General features: G+C 39.5%; 2 protein-coding genes across 2 annotated transcripts in view; one reads left to right on the top strand and one right to left on the bottom strand.

The window, feature by feature from the left end:
• LOC115673213 (GATA transcription factor 8-like) overlaps positions 1-14,255 on the bottom strand; it is an 81,378-nt gene extending 67,123 nt beyond the window's left edge. Inside the window, exon 1 of the mRNA XM_056307173.1 lies at positions 14,249-14,255. The gene's annotated coding sequence lies outside the window, so the exon portion shown is untranslated. The remainder of the gene's footprint in view (positions 1-14,248) is intronic.
• LOC130136794 (phenylalanine ammonia-lyase-like) lies at positions 10,008-13,642 on the top strand. Its single transcript, XM_056307139.1, has 2 exons — positions 10,008-10,482; positions 11,660-13,642. Exons 1-2 carry the CDS (start codon positions 10,091-10,093, stop codon positions 13,407-13,409), a joined length of 2,142 nt encoding a protein of 713 aa, XP_056163114.1. The 5' UTR covers positions 10,008-10,090; the 3' UTR covers positions 13,410-13,642.
• Positions 14,256-18,163: the final 3,908 nt, after the last annotated feature.

Here is an 18,163-nt window from a genome sequence, read left to right as displayed (position 1 = left end):
TTTTTGTTTTATATTTGAGGAAATCGAGTTAAGAAAACCGGTCTAAATTATTGGGCCAGCGGATTTAGATGTCTAGTTCGACAAGATTAAGGATAGTAGGAGGGGGATTAAATTTCAAAAGATTCAGATGCTCCTCCAATCAATCGCTTGCGTGCCCCGCTTCCCAGATAAGAAAGGAAGAATTTAATCAAATCACGAATCGAATTTCTTCTTGGCGAAGAATTGAGTTGATGACCAAAACTAATTACCAACCGCAGATGGAAATTATTCATTTAGACTTACGATGTATGGAATGCGTATGCACCTGGAAAAATCTATTATTGATCTTCGAGAAACACGGCACGCGGTCGGAGTTTGAACGCTCGTGCTCGAGTTCGATTCTGAATGCATTTTCAACGAACTGGAAAATTGTTCGGAAAATCCGAAATCTATTGCACTTTTACCGATTCGGTCATAAAACTTTTATACGTTTTGCTAATTGAGTCCATCTGTCCAATTTTTTTTGGGCAGGAAATCGCTGATGTGAATGCCGGTGCCGACATTAACAAATTTTGATAGTATTTTAATATTTTTCAAAAAAATTTCCCTTTTTTCTGTCCTTCTTGCTTGACTTCACCAACCTCTGGCGAAACTCGCACGTCCCCGGGTGAGGGAGAACCTAGCGACAGCAAGGTTGGCCTCGTCAATGGTCGGCGGAGCCAAACTGTGCCAGAGGCTAGCAGGGCAGAAAAAAAGAAAGAAAGAAAAGAAAATAAGGAAAAAAAATAAAAATAAAAATAAAAATTGAAAAAAAGTTCAAATAATATTAACGTCAAAGCTGACAATCCTATGTAGGATGCTCAGCATCCACGTTAGCGATTTTCCGATCAAAATTTGCCGGATGAACTCAATTGGCAAAACGTTAAAAGATTTACGATTAAATTGACACAATTAAAAGGTTTATAACTGAATTGACAAAAGTATAATAAATTTATGACTTTTTGGACAATTTCCTCTCTATAAACTCAAGCTTGACTATCGTCGGACTCGACTTGATTGACAGATAAATCTTACTCAACACCCGAATTAACCTCGAGCTCGAGCGCGGATTCTACAAGTAAGCAAGAAAACGAAAATTTTTAACGGCTTTCATCTATTGATTCATGCTCATAAATATGAGTGCCCAAAATATATAAACAAACGATCACTCGATTAGGCGCGCAAATCATGCGACGGACTTGCGCATGATGGGGAGAGAAGATGGAATCGTTACGTGACGAGCATAACACTGGGCGGCGGATTACTTAAGATCTAAGTAATTTGGCAGTAAGCAGGCAATGAACAGCATAATCTCCAAATTAATTAGTATAATCTCCCTCCAACTAAGCACGGCCTTGTTGTCCCAACACGGCCAAAATCACAACCCGAATCAAGTCGCACCATCTGCCAATTGTCTCCAACCGTGTCCAACCAATCCATGCAATTCAGCGGGCCATCTGTCCGCTTTTTGTTGGTCTCGGAACACGACAAGTTCCTCGTCAAGATGCGACATCATTTCTTCAACCGCAGTATTTGGTCGAATACGAACGGGATTGAGTACCAACTAACCCAAGACTTCCCTTTACCACGAGAAAGTCGATTAGTCACTAATCCCACGCGAGCTTCGTCAGCGTCGTACCGTAAGTCGTCGAGTTTTGTCGAGATATGACGAGGAGAAAGATTCAGAACATGCGAATTCTAGGGCTAAATAGCTATCATGAAGGAAGGGATTTGACGAGGACGAGGACTCATCCTTTGCTCACAATGGATATGCTATTGACTAATTCTTCGGGGAAAATTGTCCGAAGAGTCATAAATCTATTGCATTTTGGTCAATGCAGTCCTAAGATTTTTAATTTTGTCAATCGAGTCATAAATCTTTTCACGTTTTGCCAATTGAATTAATCTGGTCGATTTTCACCGAAAATCACTGACATGAAAGCCGGTTGACCTTACATGGCACGGCCGACTGGACGGCCAGCGCTGACATGGAAGGGCTGGCCGATCCTCACCGGTCGTAGGGGAGGGCCGTGATGCTCTCATCGGCCACGAGCGAGGGCTTTGCGGCCCCCGCCATACTTGGTAGAAAAAAAAAGGAAAAGAAAGAAAGAAAAAATAAAAATTATAAAAAAATTTCCAGGTCAGCATCGGCTGTCTTATGTGGCACTACCGGCGTCCACGTCAGTGATTTTCTGGTTAAAATTGGCCGGATAGACTCAATTGGCAAGACGTGAAAATGTTTAGGACTCAATTGATACAATTAAAATGTTTAGGACTGATTTGGCGAAAGTACAATATTTTTAGAACTTTTTGGACAATTTTGCCCTGATTTTCATCACAATGTTTTACTTTGGTTGGCTTACAATGAGAAGATTATGAATAAATCCTAACTTCAACAAAAAACTTAATTATATAAACTACTAGTACCGAGTGCTGAGTAGGAAAGAAACTAATCGCGTTTCGTACGAAAGATATGACTAAAGCTTGGAAAGGAAATGAATTATACGTACGCATGAGAAACGCCTCTTCTATCTTTGTGCAAGATTTGAATAATTTTGTGTCAAAGTTCGGGCCAAGCCCATATGCAAGGGTGTCAAAAAAAGGCCGACCCGGCCCGAACTTAAGGTTAGTCTATATGGGCTTGGCCCAAAGAGATTTGAAATCTCTTTAAAGAAGGTTGTTGCAGGATGGAAAAGATACCCAAGTTTTAATATCGAAAAATGTCGGAAAAGAAAATAAAAGCATGCATCTTTCATGAACAAGAGTATAAAGGTGTCATTGGACTATATGGGCTACTTACATACAAGGCCCAAAGTGTTATTGGGGGTGCCAACCTTAAGGTCGTGGCTTGGATCAACACTATGTCATATAGTGTTATTGGATTATGTGGGCTACTTCTGGTTAAAATTGGCCAGATAGGCTCAATTGGCCAGACGTGAAAATATTTAGGACTCGATTGATATAATTAAAATGTTTAGGACGTGAAAATGTTGATCCAAGCCACGGCCTTAAGGTTTGCACCCCAAATAACACTTTGGGCCTCCTATGTAAGTAGCCTATATAGTCCAATGACACTTTTATACTCTTGTTCATGAAAGATGCATGCTTTTATTTTCTTTTCCGACATTTTTCAATATTAAAAATTGGATATCTTTTCTATCCCGCAACAACCTTCTTAAAAGAGATTTCAAATCTCGAAATAATCTTCTCTTTACGCAAGTACAGTTTATTTGTATCGTGTATTTTCCAATCGATACTTTCTATCCATTTTATAACGATTCGAATATTTTGCGACGAACTTAATCTCACAATCGTTGATTTCTTGCACCCACGCGATGCGCGCCCCACATTTGCCGGTGTGAATCATCTTGCACGGCCGATGCCGGAATCTGACTGCGTGCTTTGAAAACCTAAGCTTGCGAGAAGAAAGGTTTTCTACTAACCATGACCACAGTATCAAGTCATGTTTGATCACACTTGTTGATTAGTGTAGCCAGGTCTACTGGGATGGTCCGGGATGAATAGATTTTATCGAGAGTTAAATTTTGGGTTAATTAATGAAAAGAATTTGGTCTTAATAAATAATTAGTTTTGCTAATTTGGAGTGGACTTAAGGGCATTGCATCTTTTGCTCCACATTGCGGATGCAAAAACCATTCTGATTGCCTTCAGAATTAGGTCTGCTCATCAATAATTGGTCAAATCGAGTTGTTGAATCCCACGCCATCTCCTGGTCTGTGCACAAATCATTTAACAAAACAAAATTAAAAAAAAAATCGTCGAAAATTAATAAAAGAAGCATCTCTTTGACTGCATCTTAAGTGGAAATTTCTTCCTCACTACTGTCATTGACAACGAAAAAACACAAGATATTAGTTAATTTAACCAATTTTTGTTTTTAAAAAAAAGATGTTATTTCCACCTTATTTTATGAATTTAATACCTCTTTTTTCTTGCAAGTTACTTCTCCAACATGGGCTTCTAGACGAAGGAGGGTTTGACATGCATATGGACTAACTTGATCCGGATTTTCTTGATATATTAAGTATAAATCTACAAGTAAGTACCTAAAATATATATAATAAATACATAAGTTCCCATTTTCTTCTGGACTTATCAAGAAATCGGATGGATGGAGACACCCTTTGGATTCTTCCAACGTTGCAACTTGTCGAGGGAATAATTAAATTCACAATTAAATTCCCAACATTAGGAACTCAATGTATAGATAAAATTCCCTTGCTTTAGCTCAAGGATAAAAGTCCATCTAAATAAACATAGGTTCAAGAAATTCGACAATCGATTTAATTTTGAAAAAAGGAAAACCAAAATCTCATATTTTTACGATTGAAAATTCTAATATGACATCAAAGCTGGAGTTTCAAAAGTACATCTCACATAACTTATTTACCGGAATTATAATGAAGTTATATACATCATGATCGTGTATACATTTTGATCATTCGGTTAATAGTTGAAGATGAAACTTCTAGGAACCTATAGATCTACTGTGTTCAATCCTACAGAATTTTTCTGTCGTGCTAACAAATTTAAAGAGTGTCGTTAAGTGTAAGAAACCTGCTGGTAAAAATAATGATCATTGATTTTCTTTTCCAAGTAACGTGTTTATGAATAATTTTTATGAAATTACCAATTTATTTGGAGTTTGGAAATTCCCAAATTTCGTACAAACTTATCTACTTTTATTTACATATCTTACTAATGCTTTGAATTTACTAACTCTTTTACGAAATTAATAAGACAAATTATAGTGATTTACTAACTTTTGTCAAATTAGATTACTTAGTTTTGGGTTACCGACTCTCTTTGAGTTATTTACCAACATTTAATTTGCTTTAATCTACCAACTTTCCGGTTAAAGTTACCAAGTTTTATTTGTCTTGGAGCTATTCCCTAAATTTAATAACTCTTTTAAAAATTACCAATCAAAATGAGCTTGATTCGCCAACTCTTCTCGTATATTTACCACATAGTATTGGTTGCCAAGCCTATTTTGAATTACTTACCGACCTTTAATTATTTTGTAATTTGAATTTGCCTAATTTTTCTCATCGTTTCTAAAATTTTATTTGCTTTTCCTAGCAACTCTTGCGATGTACCAACTCTTTTTAGAGATTATCACTAACCTAAGTAAAGCGACATAACAACTTTTCTTCAATTAAATTATCCACTAGTCTTGAGCTACCAACACTCACTCGAGTTACTTAACAAATTTATTTTTCTTTTATTGGCCAAATTTTATTATGTTCTACTACCTTTTATCTTTCCCAACTCCTCCCATTTATGTTTTCTCCACAACATGCGACAAATACGTGATCATACGCAATCACATCTTTTTCCGTCGATCTTTTTCATATAAAATATGCAGAACTTCTCGACCTTTCAATTAATCTCCATCGAATGAGCTAGTCATCCCGATTCAAATAGCACCCGGTTGACAGGACATATAGCTTTATACTCCCGACAATCATCTCGAGCGAATAAGCTAACCTAACCCAATTGCCAAATATACGGATTAGGCATCGGTCTGGCCACGGTTTGATTAAGTCAGGTAATTGGGTGACTTCGAGTTCGAGACTCCAAACTACCAAATCAAGACGCGAAAAAACACAAGAGCTTAGTTAATTTGATCATTTTTTTTAAAAGATGCTATTTCCACTTTATTTTATGTTTTTAATACCTCTTTTTTACTTGCAAGGAACTTCTCCAATATGGGCTTCTAGACGAAGAAGGGTTTGACATGCATATAGTCTGTCTTGATCAATATTTTCTTGATATATTAAGTATAAATCCACAAGTAAGTACCTAAAATACATATATAATTAGTACATAAACTCCCATTTTCTTCTGGACTTATCAAGAAATCGGATGGATGGAGACACCCTTTGGATTCTTCCAAGGTTGCAACTTGTTGAGGGAACACATCAGTAACTCAATGATAATAGGGTTAATATCACGAAAAATCTCGAACTGGCGCACCTGTGACAAATTTACCCCAAACTAATATTTTGACCACTAAAAACCCAAAACCAGTACATTTGTGGCAAATTTACCCTCCGTTAGTTTCCGTTAAATTGAATTAATATCACAAAAAAATCACAAACCGGTACACCTATGATAAATGGAGGGTAAAACATAAAATTGGTACATCAGTTAACTATCGCGTGTCATTTAACAAAGCAATTTGATAGTAAAATTTAACAGAAACAAACTGAGGGTAAATTTGTTACAAGTGTATCAGTTTGGAGTTTTTGTTGGTCAAAAAATTAGTTTATGGTAAAATTGTCACAGGTGTACCAGTTTGGGGTTTTTCGTGGTATTAACCCAGGATAATACTTTCATGTACGCCTGCTTATTTTTCAAAAGTCTAGAGAATAATTCCTCATTTATACGTTAGCTCATGGAGAAAAGTCCATTTAAATAAACCTAGGTTAAAGAAATTCAATAATCGATTTAATTTGAAAAAAAAAACCCAAAATCTCATAAAAATATATATAATTTCGAGGATCTTGTTCTAACTGGTTGATGTAGTTTGTGTGCGTTCGCAAACCATACAGACCTCTCACGTAGTGACTAGCTTTTAGCCTTTCTTAGTGAAGAACATGAACCGTGGAGTGGGAGTGGGGACTTGGGATACTAGATGCCTCCTCCACCTAAGATCTTATATTTGCAGGTTGAAAATTCTAATATGACATCAAAGCTAGGGTAATAAAAGTACATCTCACGTTGCTTATTTACCAGATTTATAACGAAGTTACATCCATCATGATTTTAGCATACATTTTGATAATTCGGTTAATAGTTTAAGATGAAACTTCAAGGAACGCGTAAATTTATCGTTCCGTGTTCAATCCTACAGAATTTTTCTGTAGTGATGGCAAATTTAAAAAGTGTTGGTAAGTGTAAGAATCTTGTTGGTAAAAACAATGATCATTGATCTTTTTGTAAGTAAAGTGTTTGCGAACAGTTTTATGAAATTACCAACTTACTTGGAGTTTGCAAATTTCCAAATTTTATACAAACTTAAATACTTTTATTTACATATCTTACTAACGCTTTGAATTAACTAACTCTTTTTTACGAAATTAATATCATAAATTAGCATGATTTACTAAATTTTGTCAAATTAGATTACTTAGCTTTTGGGTTACCAACTCTCTTTAAGTTATTTAGCAACATTTAATTTTTTTCAATCCACCAACTTTCCTGTTAAAGTTACCATACTTTATCTGTCTTGGAGCTATTCCTTAAATTTAAAACTCTTTTAAAAATTACCAATCAAATAGCTTGATTCACCAACTCTTCTCCCGTTAAATTACCACGTAGTATTGGCCGACAACCCTCATTTGAGTTACTACCTGACCTTTAGGTGTTTTTTATTTTAAAATTGACTACTTCTCTTGTCATTTGTAAATTTTTATTTGCTTTTCCTATCAAGCCTCGTGATCTACCAACTCTTTTGGAGATTCTAAGTCACCTAATTAAAGCGACACAACAACTTTCCTTCAATTAAATTATCGACTAGTCTTGAGTTATTAACTCTCACTCGAGTTACTTGTCAAATTTTTTGTTCTTTCAATTACCAACTTTTACTATATTTTACTACCTCTTATCTTTCCTAACTCCTCCCATATATGTTTTCTGCGCAACATGCGGCAAAGACGTGATCATACACAATTGCATCTTTTTGTGTCGATCTTTTTCATACGGAATGTGCAGGACTTCTCGAGCTCTCGATTAATCTCTGTTATATGAGCTGGTCATCCCGACTCAAATAGCGCCCGGTCGACGGTACATTGTAGGTTTATACTCCCGACGTCCATCTCGAGAGAATAAGCTAACCCTAACACAATTGCTAAATCCACGAATTTAGATATCGGTTTGGCCATGGTTTGATTAAGTCAGGTAAATTAGCTGCACGCCGGGTGGCTCCCGAGTCCGAGACTCCAACTACCAAATCAAACTTTAATTAAAAAAAAAAGTTAGAAAACATTCGGGTCCAATTGCTGCTACGTTCATCTGACCCAATTGAATATTTGTGTCGCGCCATTTGTCTTACAGCATGTAGATTTATGTCGGATGTGAATTTCATACTGGCTTCACCAACTCAGAGGGCCTGCGAATCGGTATTTGGTGGTGACTCTTTTTCTCTCTTTTCTTCTTCTTCTTCGTTCGTTCTTTTCTTCGTGGTTGGTGGTGGTAATTGGTAGGCACGACTTTTAACAAATTGTACATAACTACCACCTAATGTAACTCGAGCAATCTTGGGCTTACATGTGCAGTTAAAAGGTGGTCTGACCGCATCTAAATTGAGAAGCTAGCTACCGTCTCTCTAAGACGAAAGACATCGGGGATTTGGTCAAAGTGGTGGAAGGATAATCATATTCGGTCGTTGGATCAGGTGGATGGATTTATAATCGGGCAAAAAATCACAAAAAATTCAAATTATGTCAACTGTGTGACATATTTATCATGAATTTTTTTTTACTTCAAAAAACCCTAAATTATATCTATTACGACACATTTACTTTAAACTTTTTCTCGTAACATGAAAAAACCTCAAACTTGTACATATGCGATATATTTACCCTTTGTTAAGGTTCCGTCGGATGATTTTTCAGTCAAAATAATGTCGTTTTTATTTCACTTAAGCCACGTGGGTGTTATGTCAATACAATTTGCTTTTTGACGTTTATGTAAGCAGATTTTTAATGGTTCTCATTTGCGAAACTTTGAAAGATAATAAATGTGTCACACAAATATAAGTTTGTGATTTTTTGTGTCACAGAAAAAAAAGTTTAGAATAAATATGTCACAGCGAGCATAATTTAGGATTTTTTGTGTGGTTTTTTTCCTTTATAATCCTCAATTAATCTCGACTAATTAATTAATTTAAAACTTTGCTTTTCAAAATTTGAGTCCGAGTTCCCTGAATATTTCCCTTGTGTGCAGAGATCCGGCTCGTGCATGATTTGCATGCAAATAGAAAAAACAACGTTGGAACTCGTGCTTTCATAACTTAATCGGATATTAAAAAAGTGCACATGAATATCACGACGAGTCTGGAAATCAATTTCGGTTAGGGGAAATTACACTGATGCTCCTTAAACTTTGGTCCTATATAAAATGTCACCGTTAAACTTTTAATCCATTCAACGTGATCCTTGAACTATTCCTAAATGTTCGATGTAGTCCCTAAACTTTCGATTTCCTCAATTTAGTCTCTCAACTTTTTAACAAAGTCAAAATTAATCATTCAATACTATTCACATTTTTTGATAGTTACACTATAACCCAGATTTCAGAATACATTTTCGTTTTCGATAAATAACAAATAAGGACATAAAGTGAGATTTATTCTTTTTGGGTCAACAACTTAACATGAGATTTTGAGAGCAGAACTTTTCAATTCAATACAGTCAACAAATTCAAAATGTAAAGCAAAGATGAAATTGCTTGATACATTAGAAGTGAAAGATGTAATTGCTCGGATACATTAGAACAACATCGCTTCTGTCATCATTCCACAGTGTGGTCCTTCCTAAATTAATTTGCTAATCTATTCGGCATGTTTAATCTTTATATAGCTTCGTGGCCTACCTGCCACACGATGGACAATTCAACAAAACAAGTTAGGTTTGTGTTTATCAGCAACTCATCGAAATCACGATTCGATAATGGAGTTTTTTATTACGAATCAAATTTTCATTTGACCTTTTTTATTTTGTACGTCCTATATTGCTAACAATAACATATCACATGGTCATGGAATGATAGAACAATTTTGATGCGAATGCTATTTATTTTGCTTGGGGAAAATTCAATATAGAAAAGGAACCCCATCTCTCTATTTAAACGTCCAGTTTGCAGGTGAGCAGACTCAGGAAATTCACTCGCTTTGAATTTCTATTGAACAGACATAAACGCAAACACCTGTCGTCCTTCTTCTTCTTCTTCTTCTTCTTCTTCTTCTTCTTCTCCTCCTCCTTCGATTTCGATCCCTGTTCCTCGCCTCTCTCGGCTGCTTAAGCATTCGCATTTCACAGCAGCGATGGACATGGGGATATCTCGGGACGCGGCGCGTAATGGCAGCAAGCTCCGGCTGTGCGCAGCCGACCCGCTCAACTGGGGCGCGGCCGCCGAGTCCCTCAAGGGTAGCCACCTCGACGAGGTGAAGCGCATGGTGGAGGAGTCCCGGAGGCCCGTGGTGTGCCTCGGCGGGCGGACGCTGTCCATCGCGCAGGTTGCCGCGATCGCGGGGCGGGACGGGAGGGCGGCGGTCGAGCTGTCCGAGGCGGCCCGGCCGGGGGTCAAGGCCAGCAGCGACTGGGTCGTGGAGAGCATGAGCAATGGGACGGACAGCTACGGTATCACCACCGGCTTCGGCGCCACCTCGCACAGGAGGACCAAGCAAGGTGGTGCTCTGCAGACGGAGCTCATAAGGTAAAAAAAATAAAAATAATATGTGTGCCACCTTAATATTATTTCTTCAAGTAATCTCCAGATATTCGTAAAAAATTTCGAAAACACTTGTTAAGTAATCAAATAACGAGATAATTACCAATTTATTTATTTTATTTATCCATTTAATTTTTATGGTGATGTGAAATATATGTACGTGGAGATAAATTAGCCGTACGTTTGTATGTGGGACGGGGGTAGGCAGAATTCTCCTAGCGACATGCCAGTTTCTAAATCTAGGTGGAGGGCTTATTACATTGAAGTTGACGCACGAAGTGGGGCCCGGCAAGAAATAATTTGTTTAATGCTGTCATGTTACATGGAAATATTTTGTTCAAGAAATAAATGAAAGAAGCGTGCAAACGGGTAATTCGTGTTAATTAATGTTTTTTGTCTATTTTTAAAATGGAAAATGAATGATTTCTAGCAACCAAACAATTTTGAATTGTCCTCTGTTTAATTTGTTAGCATTAATAGCCCAGGAGAATAAAATACTAATGTTTGGGGACTTTATCGAGTTTCTCAAATTTTTTATCATATTATTTTCCACGAATAATTTAAAAGACACCAAAAATTATGAAAATATATAAAACCTAACCCGCCATTTATGAGAGGATTAGTCTACTTTTAGAGACATTTCCTCGAGTTATTTTATTTTATTTTTTAACATTTGAAGACATTGTTATTCACAAGCTCACATGAGACAGGAGACAAAAGTACCAATTAGCGCATTCATTTTTTTTTATTAAATACACAAGCAACAAATTGTTTTTTAAAATAAATAAATGAGATTTTTCATTATTGTTTGGTCTGTTCAAACTCCTTGATAAATGAATGATCCACCAGCAAACAATGGGTTCGTCCGAGGATAGAATTCGAATGTGGGCATCGATAGATCTAAGTTTGGACACGATGGTCTCCGGCCATGAATGTTTTCTGGCCTATTTCCACCTAACTGGGGTTTGTGTATTTGTGACCGCTCATGTTGCATTGTTCGTCTTTATGTTTGATTGTGTTTGGGTAGTTTCGGCTAGCTCACGGCCCTACAAAGTGACCTATCTCTATGATTAATGAGTTAGGTGTTGAGTGTTTAATTCGAGATTTGCGTTTCCTTATTGTGAACGAGTATGTGTGGCTGACGGAATTCCGATTGGACCAGGTTCTTGAATGCCGGGGTATTCGGCAACGGGACCGAGTCGTGCCACACGTTGCCCCACTCGGCGACCCGGGCCGCGATGCTGGTGAGGATCAACACGCTCCTCCAGGGCTACTCAGGCATCCGGTTCGAGATTCTGGAGACCATGTCCAAGTTCCTCAACCACAACATCACCCCGTGCCTGCCTCTCAGGGGCACGGTCACGGCTTCGGGCGACCTGGTCCCGCTGTCCTACATCGTCGGCCTCTTGACGGGCAGGCCCAACTCGAAGGCGGTTGGGCCGAACGGCGAGTCCATGAACGCCGTTGAGGCCTTCCGTCTTGCCGGGATCGACCACGGTTTCTTTGAGCTGCAGCCCAAAGAGGGCCTCGCGATTGTGAATGGCACTGCGGTCGGGTCTGGGCTCGCTTCCATTGTCCTGTTCGAGGCGAACATTCTATCCGTCCTCTCGGAGGTTTTGTCTGCCATTTTCGCCGAGGTCATGCAAGGGAAGCCCGAGTTCACTGACCACTTGACCCACAAGCTCAAGCACCATCCTGGACAAATTGAAGCTGCAGCCATAATGGAGCACATTTTGGATGGGAGCTCCTATGTGAAGGAGGCTCAGAAGCTCCATGAGATTGACCCTCTCCAGAAGCCGAAGCAGGACCGATACGCGCTCCGCACGTCCCCGCAGTGGCTTGGACCCCAGATCGAAGTGATCAGGGCCGCCACCAAAATGATCGAGAGGGAGATCAACTCAGTCAACGATAACCCACTGATCGATGTCTCGAGGAACAAGGCTCTCCATGGGGGGAACTTCCAGGGCACCCCGATTGGTGTTTCCATGGACAACACCCGTCTCGCCATTGCCTCGATCGGCAAGCTCATGTTTGCACAGTTCTCTGAGCTCGTCAACGACTTCTACAACAATGGGCTGCCCTCTAACCTGTCCGGGGGACGGAATCCGAGCCTGGATTATGGCTTCAAAGGAGCTGAGATCGCCATGGCCTCGTACTGCTCAGAGCTGCAGTTCCTTGCCAACCCTGTGACCAACCATGTCCAGAGTGCAGAGCAGCACAACCAGGACGTGAACTCCTTGGGCTTGATCTCCTCCAGGAAGACTGCCGAGGCCGTGGACGTGTTGAAGCTCATGTCCTCCACTTTCCTGGTCGCCCTGTGCCAGGCCATCGACCTGAGGCACCTGGAAGAGATCCTCAAGAGTGTCGTCAAGAACACAGTGAACCAAGTGGCCAAGAAAGTCCTCTACGTCGGGTCCAACGGTGAGCTCCACCCTTCCCGGTTCAGCGAGAAGGACCTGATCATGGTCGTCGACCGGGAATACGTATTCGCCTACATCGACGACCCCTGCAGCGCCACATACCCCCTGATGCAGAAGCTGAGGCAAGTCCTCGTGGACCACGCGCTGGACGACGACGACCGAGAGAAGAATCCCAGCACCTCCATCTTCCAAAAGATCGGGGCTTTCGAGGAAGAGCTCAAGACCCTTTTACCGAAAGAGGTCGAGAACGCGAGGGCTCAGTTCGAGAGCGGGAACTCGGCGATCGCCAACAAGATCAGAGGATGCAGGTCCTACCCCTTGTACAAATTCGTGAGGGAAGAGCTCGGGAGTGGTTTGCTCACGGGAGAGAAGGTGGCCTCACCAGGTGAGGACTTCGATCTGGTGTTCTCTGCAATGTGCGAAGGCAAGCTGATCGATCCTTTGTTGGAGTGCCTGAAGGATTGGGATGGTGCTCCTCTTCCCATCTGTTAGGAATTTTCAAACACTGAGACTGCTTCATATTTATTTGCCCTATTCTTGGTATGTACTTAGAGAGTTTCATGGTCGAGCGTCAATGTTTCGAAAACTGGGTTAACTGTAACGTCTTATGTCTTTGTTCAGTTCTTTCTTTTTCACACCCCACAAGGTATATTTGTACTTGAACTTCAGTATAACAACAATGTTGATATACGTGAAGGAAAGATTATACAGCATACATTTCGTTATATCCTTCGTTCTTGTAAAGGATCGTGACATTTGCTCTTCATTGCCTGTCGTATGATCCTCTCCAATTGATAGGCCAAAAGGTAAAAGTTAATGGTGAGCTAATTGTTACCGAGTGTATCTTACTCTATCTTCCAACTTGACACTGCCAAATATAAAAAATGGAATTGACATTTTATTTCCTGAATGGAGTTGCTATCAATAAGTATTGTCCGGGCGTGTCCTACTCGATCGAATGGATCGCGCATTACGAGTTGTTCATATAATATTATATCCATTGTGATCAATTCTGTCTACCACATCACCCGTATAGAATGAGCGCATATTTATTCGAAGCTCTACATGTATAGATATTCGGCACATGGAATAGAGTGATCAATTATCAGTCCACTAAAAGTCCAAGATGGTCCCCGTATAAAAAAGTTAGGGTTGCTTATCTTTGCTTAGGCCTAGAATAATGCCCAACCAAACCTCTTGGCACGACTTTTGGAAGTGGTTGACCTACCGAGTATGAATTTCTATGTGGGTTGGCCCAAAAAGGCAAGAAATCTTTTGGGACATATATTCCAATCGAGTGGTCAACACAGTTCAAAGATAAATATCGAAACTTTGGATTTTCCTAGATGCACTAGCCTAAGCCATGAGCAGGAGGTTTCTGTCCAAAATGTTAAAACTAGCTAGTCTAACAAAATGTCAATGGATCTATTCAGGACACATCACGGTCGATTCCTGACATTCAAATCTCAAAATTGTGGCCTAAAAGTCTAATAGAATCTCAAGAATTGAACAGGCGGGCTTCATCCTAAAAACGCAGAGGTGAGCCCAGCCTAAGAGAAATTATTGACCGAGCTTAAATAGTGAGTGTTTTTTTGCGACACGCAGTCCATCTCATTCAAGAAGAATGAAACGACACAGAATGGCTAAATTTAAGATAAATAATCTCAAAAAGAATCTTTGTACTAGCTCTCCAAACTAAACTTACAATTCCTGGACGATCACACCATGTACTAATTAATCCAAAACGCACACAAAAGGAGAATCGATCAAAGACGAAGCGAAGATCTATGAATGGGGGGCTTGCGGCGGCGGGTTGCGCAGCAAAGGATGGTGAGGAAGTGATTTTCATTGCACGGGATGCACAGCTTCGAGGACTAGGTGGTGAAGTCGAAAGCCTCGGCACCTTGGTCGAGCAATAGCCGAAAGAGAGGGTGCTTGAGCAATGCGATGTTGATGACGTATCTCCTGCATTCCTCTCCCACATAGATTGCCAAGTGACCCCTTGGTATGTCTTTTGGTATGGAACATTCGTATTCACAGATGCATGCCCATAGTTTGCCACTTCCACAGATTCGCAACTTGGAGAAGAATTTCTTGAGAGACTTGGCCTTCATGATCATCATGAGAGAGAGAGAGAGAGAGATGAGATGTGGTGAGGAGAGAGTGAGGCTTATATAGGAGAGTACAGGAGTGTAGTGTATGGTATTTCAATGAAGAATAATGAGACGTTTCGATAACCTTTTGGAAGTTTCAAATATATGTGCATGATGAACTATATATGAGTGTAGGGGTGAGTGGTTCTCGGACCGGTTCCCAGTTTCTAGGATCGATGACCGGACCGGCTAGTCCTGGGACAGTGGACAAGACCGGACCGGACCATCGGTCCGATCTGATTCCAAATTGAACCAATCACTTATTCATTTATTAACCAAGGATATGAAATAATAACCTATTGAAATATGACAAAAGCGTTAATTATAGTGCTGCGGCAAAATCCAAGCTTGTTTCTTAATAGAATGTCTTAGGCAGAGCCTCAGAGGTGAGGGCGGAAGTGAATTGGGGAGAGCCTCAGTGATTAGGGTTTCTATTTTTTAATCTCAGAGCATTGGACTGTCTTTTATTTATGGGAAACAACATGGACATTTGCCGCGGAGGTAAACTAGTAAAATGCTTTCTATTTTTTTCATAAATTTTAAAAAAAGTAAATAAATATATATTTTCTGAGCAAAATAAATAAATAAATAAATTTATCGATCCAGTCCGGTCTGATCAATCCGATTCCCACCCTAAAATCGAGAACCGGACCGCCCGGAAACTAGTTCCACTTTTAGGAACCGAGAACCGAACCGATACTCCCGAGAACTGGACCAAATCGGCTGGTTTGGTCCCGGTTTGAGCGGTCCATCATGCTCACCCTTATATGAGTGTACTCGTTTTTTTTCTTTTGGTGGGTTACTTTTTCAAGTGTATTGGTTAACTGGGGACAGACGCAAGTAAGGGTCCTGAAGACAGTTGTTTGTTTATTTACATGCCTCATTACCTTTCAATTTTATCAATTAAGTCATAAACATTTTCACGTTTTGCCAATTGAATCAATCTGGTCAATTTTTATCGAAATCGTTGATGTGAACACCGGCTGTTCTACGTGGCGCAACCGACTGGACAGCCGGCGCTGACATGGAATTTTTATTTCTTTTATTTTCTTTCTTTTTTCTTTTCTTCCTTCTAAGCCCGGCGAGGGTCCCCGGCCAATGCTCGCCAGTCGCGGGCAAGGCCTTCACAGCCCTTGCTGGACTTGGTAGAAAAATAAAAAGAAAAGAAAGAAAGAAAAAAATAAAAAAAGCAGCCAACCTACGTTGCACTATCGGCATCCACGTCAGCAATTTTCGGTTAAAATTGGCCAGATAGACTCAATTGGCAAAACATAAAAAGGTTTAGGACTAAATTGATTTAATTAAAACGTTTATGACTGAATCGGTGAAAGTACAATAAATTTATGACTTTTTGGACAATTCTCCCCTAATTCTTCGTCACGATATTTTACTGTGGCTAACAATGAGAAGATTATCAATAAATCCTAACTTCATAAAAAACTTAATCATATAAACTATTAGTGCCGAGTGCTGAGTAGGAAAGAAAGTTATCGCGTTTCGTACAAAAGATACGAAAGACTTCGCTATGACTTTAGTATAATAAAAATTATACCATATGATTCTTCGAGTGCGTAAACCATAGGAGGACTGTTTAAAATTTGAAAATAGGCTTCTATAATTTCGAGAGACCTGACTTCGCTTGAGAAAAAGAAAGTTCGTCCATCAACTTCACGCGCGATAAATTGACTCGGCACTCTTTCGTTATATACAATATTTGTGCCTGTTTCACCGAAATTTCTCCCGTGACGAAATATAATTTAACGAATGTCGTTCTTTGACTTTTAATGAGAGGAGACCAGGTTCTGTGGCGACTCTAAACAGGAAATATCTAGGCAAACAAGAAATAACTTCAAACTTTTACTTCGAACTTCGAACCGGACTGTAAGTACAAGCCATGCCGGAATTTAATCGACGATAGAGCTTGAAAATACAATCACACACATACGCAAAGATATGGCATCGGAATTTAATCGATGATGCAACACCCGGGATAGAGATACACGCTGGAATTTAATTGATGACACGAATCGGAAGGAAAGCTACCGCTAAGGAAAGATAAAATGCAGTGCAGGAAAGTAAAGAAAATTGAAAGATAACATGTTGTTTGATTTGTTGGGGGGCTCTCTAGTAGATGGTCAGTGATATTTATAGTGGTTGTCTGACAACTGTTCCTTAGCGGTTTTCAACAGTTGTGCCCATGTTCTTCCATTCTGAAAATCTTGTCTTCATGTTCATGTAATGCTTCTTGCTTTCAAGATAACCGTCTCACGATCTTATTTACAAGTGATAAAACTGCCTCATGATCATGCTTCCAAGTAACTGTTTCCTCAAAATATAGATACGTGCTCCTTAGCGGTTCCCCAATGGTTGCGTTGAGTCCACTATCTTAACGGTTTATTCGACTCTATTACGTTGGCGGTTGTTTCGACTCCACTACATTAACGGTTACTTCTTCGACAGATGTATCCGAGATTGTCGACTCCACTTTTAATCGATTCCTTCAAGTTGGCTATTCTTGACTGATGTCCCTATCCTATGTCCGCATTCTGATCAGTCACAACCATCCACTTCCTCCCAAAATAGAAGACTCTACAGTACTTTTTTGAGAAAACTCAAAACATAGAAGTTATAGATCCATGAGTCTTCGTTCGTTTGGCTTTGGAATCAGGTCAATCCAATATGTATCAATAAAGCTATGGTCATTTTCCTGAACTAGCACAAAATTGAAATTTTTGCATTCTGACCAATCACGACCGTCCACTTCCTTCCAAAATAAACGACTCTACAGTACTTTTCTAAGAAAAATCAAACATAGAAGTCGTAGATCCATGAGTCTTCGTTCTTTTGGCATTGGAATCAAGTCAATCCGATATGTATCGATAAAGCTATGACCATTTTCCCGAACTAGCACAGAACTGAAATTTTCGCATTCTGATTAGTCACGACCGTCCGCTTCCCTTAAAAAATAGACAACTCTGCAGTAATTTTCTGAGAAAACTCAAAACATAAATGTTGTAGATCCATGAGTCGTCATTCTTTTGGCTTTGAAATCAGGTCAATTCGGTCTGTATCGACAAAGTTATGACCATTTTC

The sequence above is a fragment of the Syzygium oleosum genome, unplaced genomic scaffold, assembly GCF_021117445.2.
Source record: "Syzygium oleosum isolate NSW1041296 unplaced genomic scaffold, Sole_v2.1 Sole_v2.02, whole genome shotgun sequence".
Lineage (NCBI taxonomy): Eukaryota > Viridiplantae > Streptophyta > Magnoliopsida > Myrtales > Myrtaceae > Syzygium > Syzygium oleosum.
This window is presented reverse-complemented; position numbering and strand designations above follow the sequence as displayed.